General features: G+C 34.1%; 1 protein-coding gene and 1 long non-coding RNA gene across 2 annotated transcripts; both read left to right on the top strand.

Moving 5' to 3' along the window:
- The first annotated feature begins 1,905 nt into the window (after positions 1-1,905).
- On the top strand, positions 1,906-3,475 carry LOC110226431. Its single transcript, XR_002330446.1, has 2 exons — positions 1,906-2,579; positions 2,868-3,475. It is a non-coding gene; the product is annotated as an uncharacterized LOC110226431 (long non-coding RNA).
- Positions 3,476-4,345: 870 nt separating this feature from the next.
- LOC9303592 (2S seed storage protein 4) lies at positions 4,346-5,001 on the top strand. Its single transcript, XM_021018123.1, is given in 3 exon segments — positions 4,346-4,443; positions 4,445-4,656; positions 4,659-5,001. Coding segments are annotated over 3 exon segments (489 nt in total). The 5' UTR covers positions 4,346-4,354; the 3' UTR covers positions 4,847-5,001.
- Positions 5,002-5,745: the final 744 nt, after the last annotated feature.

Here is a 5,745-nt window from a genome sequence, read left to right as displayed (position 1 = left end):
GTTCCAAATAAGGATCGAAAAAATGACTCAGGCAAGACTTATTCTCAACTGCCCAACGAAGATATGGCCCTTACCAATTTGGAATCTCTTTTTGGTGGCAAGAACGTATCTCATTCCCAATTCCTCGATGTAATTACTAAACTCATCTACTTAATTTCTTTTTATGCAACTACTTAACTAGCTTACTGATGTTGCCGTCCTATTAAACCAGTACTGGTCTCCTATTTACTAAAGCCTACTCTATGATTAGTAGATGCAAATTCATTCTGAATAAAAATAAAGAAAAAAGAATATATACATCGATTTCAAATTTAGATTTTATCAAATTAACCAATCGAACTAAACCGAAACCAAATTAAACCAGACAATACTTCAGGCCCGATCGAACTAGGAGATGTCATAACAAATACAGTATTGTTTATTAAAAAACTTATGAACAAAACAATATTGATTGACATGTCGCGGGAGCTAGTGATTTGGAAAAGTTTTAATTTCTTGTTCATCCAAAATAGCGATTTCTTGAAGTTATAATATTATACTAGATTTTAACCTGCGGTACATCGCGGGATGATTTAATTTTAAAGTTAGTATAAAAATATTTTGTAAATTGTATCTCCTTATAACATATTTATTTATATTATTGTTTACAATTGTTATTAAGTAACGGTATACCAAGAGTCCACGAGACAATTATTAATATACTAAGGATTTAACCCGTATTAAAGCGGTATATAAATATTGATTCAAATTCGTCCGCCATATAAATCTTTTCCGAAATATAACTCGTTCCGTAATTTCTCAACCCGTCCCGTTATTTGTTTTTATTTTAATATTTAATGATTATTTATTATATATAAAAGTTTACAAATCATATCATTCTCTAAGACATTTATATTTTAATAAACTGAAGATTTAATATGTATTAAAGCGGCATGTTAATGATATTTAAATTTTATAAATATTGTTATTAAGTAACATTATACCACGGGACAATTTTTGGTTTTATACAATCTTTTCTAAATGAGACTGATTTAATATGTCTAATATTGGTGGTATTAAAAAAAAGATTTAATCCGTATTGAAGCGGCAGATTAATGATATTTTAATTTTTTATTATTTGTTGATTCAAAAACCCGTCCCGCCAAACCCGTCTGGCTAAAAAACTCATTTATTTTATTAATGTTGATCTTATTTATGATATGATTCTGAATCATTATCTAAATATTTTAATCGATGTAGAACGTTGAACACACATTTTCGTCAATTAGATAATATATGTCCGTTTTAAAAATTTCGAATCACAGTATATGCAGAAAAAAAAATTGGTTTTTTTTTTACTTTTATGTATTCTATGATGATTCAAAACAGTTAAAAACAAATCAAACAAAGATAATAGGAGAATCATAATTCTAAATCTTAATCAAATCTTCTAAATATCTAAATTATTAAATATGAAATATCCGGTGTATGAGTTGGGTTAAATATAATCCGATCCAACAATTTTTTTGTGAAGGATTTTAAAAAACGGGTCGGATATCTGATTAACCCAGAAGCATTTTTACCCACCCGTCACCAAAGTGTTGCAAAAATGCTAGTATAAATATACAAAACATCACATTTAGACTATGCAAGTATGTATACTAACTCTTGTATATGCTAATAACTAATAACCAAAAATTATAGTTATTTGGACTTTTTTTTTGTTTTTTCATGATATAATAAGAGCATCTCCAAAGCAAGGTTTTCAAGTAAAAATTGTGGGGTTCTCTTGTTTAATTGCAATTAAAATAAATCAAAACTACTAAATAATCAAAGAACCGATTCTCTTGAGAGACATTTGAGAATCAGAGAGAGCCGCTGACGTGTCGTCGTGTGAGTCAATGCGTTTAATATGAAAGGAAACAAAAAAACGACGTTCGTGTTTTCTCTCTCTCTTCCTCCTCTCTTTCTCTCCCACTGCAAAAACAGAGGAGATTTGTGATCATGTCTCGATCATCATCATCCGCCGTCTCGATCATCAAATAATAAATTAGGTTTAGATTAAAGCTTTCCCCACTATCAATTTCTCCATGAAATTGGAAAACTTGCTTCGGGTGGTGTTTTGTTGTCTGCGTTAATCCTCCAATTTTGTGTGTGTAGATTTGCGCAATTAGTTGTCATAATTAGGGTTTTCGTTTTGTTGTTTCTGGGGTTCCTTAAGGTTTCATGGAATTTTTGTGTGTAGATATGTTTGTGAGGTGGGAATTTTAAGTTTACTATTTGCAAATTGATCTTGTGTAGCTTAGGTTGAAGATGATCAAACTGATTTTTGAAACTTGCTCAAACTAGTTTGGAGATGATACTCTTTGATATCATCACGCAAGATGCTATTTTTTCTCTCTTGGGTGTTCCATCATTTTAGAATTTGCTGGAAAAACGCTGGGTTTTGTTGTTGTAATCATATCTTTCAGCTGCTTCTGAAGTAGTCAAAAGAAAAGTTACTTTCTAGTGTTGAACAAGATCTTTAAGTGGGTGATAGTGTGAGTGTGTGCATCTTGCTTCTTGGGAAGAAGATCATGCCTTGATGGAGTAATCGAAAGGTAGTTTTTGTTTGATTCTAAATCATGAGAGCTTTATATGTATGAACCTATGTATAAAACATTGTGGTAAAACGTGGAAACTAACTTAGAAGCAGAGATACGATAACTTGCCTAGTTGTATGATAAGTACTTGATTGTAATGTTCTAGGTGTATTTGATTCAGTTTATTAACCTTAGAAGCATATACTGAGTTTAATGATGTTGCTGCTCTTGAATTAAGGTCTTTATTTCTGTTTGGAATCAGTTTCTTAATTGTGAACTCCACTAATCCACTAATCTAAATAACAGGTTTGGCAATGCTAGGTTAAACTCCTATGGTCTGCCCTGAGAACAACCAACTTCAAGCTTCACGTTTTGGTACAAAGGATCGGAACAACGTTAACAACGGAAAGAGAGGGAGAGTGATGACGGAGGCAACGACGGTAGCTATACATTCGATTTTCCAATGATGTCTCAGCCGCAGCAACACAGTTCGTTTCAGATGATTGAAGGATCAATGGTTGGAGGAGGAGGAATGAGAGGAAAGAGAGGGAGAGTGATGACGAAGGCAATGGATAAAGCTGCAGCTCAAAGACAGAAGAGGATGATCAAGAACCGTGAATCCGCTGCTAGGTCTCGAGAGAGGAAACAAGCTTATCAAGTTGAGTTAGAGACTTTGGCTGCGAAATTAGAGGAAGGGAATGAGAAGCTTTTGAAGGAGATTGAAGAGAGCACTAAAGAGAGATTCAAGAAGCTCATGGACGTTTTGATTCCGTTTTCTAAACGTTTGTAGCCTAACAATTTTGTTGGTTGTTGAGAAATTAGAAAGTGTGGTTGGTTGTGTTTGATTAGGTTGTTGAATCAATATATAGTTTTTGAATGTGAATTGTTTATGCTAATGTGCTTTATTTCTCTCTGTTTTTGTTGAGTATAAATGGAGAACTGCAAATGGAGAAGCCAAGAGGAGAAAGGCAGTGGAGAAGGCAAGTTCAATGTTGCTTGTGAATTGTCTATGCTATTAAATTTGAACGTGCTTTGTTTTGAATGTGTTTTTGATGTAGAAGACACCAAATCTGTCTTGTATAGGCCAAGTAGGAGACAAGACACTCAAATCAAAATATGTGTAGATCATGAATCTCTGTTTTGCATTTGACAAGTTTAATATGTGTAGATCATGAATCTATTTTTTGCATTTGACAAGTTTTTGATGTGATTATGAACTCTTGAAACACCAAACACTAATTACACCAATTACTTTGTCCTAATTCATCAAATTACATCAAAACCAAACATCATATTACATCAAAATCAAAATATTTTAAAAAAAAAAAATTTTAAGAACCCCACAAGAGAAACTACCATTAGACTATGAAAATTAAAAAAAAAAACCCCAAGTTCTCATCTAAAAATTCAAAAAAAAATATGTTTAAACAATTGGTGAGAGCCCATGGGGGACTCTCACCATTGGAGATGCTCTTAATATGTGCAACTTTCGGAGACTAGGTGTTGTCCATGACTTGTCACACCTCCAATTTGAGTTTCCAACACCTAATCGCGAAAACAACCTTTTATTGCTGTGCATGCATTCGCTCACATAACACATAATCAAATTGGAGGTGTTTTCGCGCTCACATAACACATAATCACATGCATGAAATGTTTTATTTTTTTATTGCTGTGCATGCATTCATACACGTGATCTCCATGCCAAACTCCTCACTTGTCCATAAATACCCATAACCCCTTCATTTCACTCTTCACTCAAACAAAAAATATACCTAAGTTAGTAGCAAAAAATGGCGAACAAACTCGTCCTCGTCTGCACATCTCTCGCTCTCTGCTTCCTCCTCACCAACGCTTCCATCTACCGCACTGTCGTCGAACTATGACGCCAGCAACCCCATAGGCCCAAGACAGAAATGTCAGAGGGAGTTTCAGAAAGAACAACACCTTAGAGCTTGCCAGCGATTGATGCGCAAGCAAATGAGACAAGGCCATGGTGGTGGTCCTTCCCTCGACGATGAGTTCGATTAGGAAGACGACATCGAGAACCCGCAGAGACCCTCGCTACTCCAGAAGTGCTGCAGCGAGCTTCGCCAGAAGACCCAGATTGCGTTTGCCCCACCTTGAAACAAGCTGCCAAGGCCGTTAGACTCCAGGGACAGCAGCACCAACCAATGAAAGTCAGGAAAATTTACCAGACAGCTAAGAACTTGCCTAACATTTGCAAAATCCCGCAAGTTGATGTTTGCCCCTTCCAGATCCCTTCATTCCCTTCTTACTACTAAATTCCAAACAAAACCCTCAAAAAGCCTATGAGTGTGGTTGTTGATACACGTTAACACCACGTCTCATCTTGTGTTTTTATGAAAATGTTAGCTTTGGAATGTTTGAGGCTAATGTATTTAGCAGTAATATATAAATAAGAGGTTGAGTTTGTTTATGTTCTGTATTCGTTTCTTTTGCTGTTCTAGCTAGCGTTCCCTAAAAACTGAAAAGTGATGCCGGCTAAATTAATAAAATTAAATAAAAATTCATCGATTCGAAATGTAGGATAAAATAAAAACAATTAGTCAATCTAAAAAGTGATGACTTTTTCTTAATGCGCTAAAAAAACATTAGTCAAATTAAACGAACGAGAAATATGATGCATGTGTAATTAAGACTTCAAGCTCAATATTAAAATTTTTAAATCATCCAATTTTGTTTTTGGTGAAGGAAGTTGTGGATCTAATAAAGGTCGGAAGGAATTGTCCGTTGTAGAATCGTCTATGTAACAGTTCTCATAATTTGCAATAAATAATAAATCCAGCCGACAAAAAAAAAAAAAAAAAACCATCCATTTGCCCAACGAATATATATCTTTTGATGACTACGGGCCACCTATATATCTGTCGATCTCATGTAACTACTAGATTCCGGCAACCACTTATTTTTTTTCCTTATTTTCCTTTCTTATTAGACCTAAATTCATTATGGTTAGTAGAATTAATATTCATTCAGAACAAAATGAATGATAATGTATGCTTAAAATGAACGATAATGGTGATATTTGTTGATGCATGTTGTTGTGCTGATAGCTGCAGCCGCGGCAATGCTCAAATAGCCGTGATAACGTTTAAGAAATATTTACTCAGATGTTAATCAAAAGTTCGAATATTACTAGAATATTATACATTTTCTAAAA

The sequence above is a fragment of the Arabidopsis lyrata genome (assembly GCF_000004255.2).
Source record: "Arabidopsis lyrata subsp. lyrata unplaced genomic scaffold ARALYscaffold_7, whole genome shotgun sequence".
Classification (NCBI taxonomy): domain Eukaryota; kingdom Viridiplantae; phylum Streptophyta; class Magnoliopsida; order Brassicales; family Brassicaceae; genus Arabidopsis; species Arabidopsis lyrata.
The sequence above is the reverse complement of the archived record's forward strand: the minus strand, read 5'-3'. Positions and strand labels throughout refer to the sequence as shown.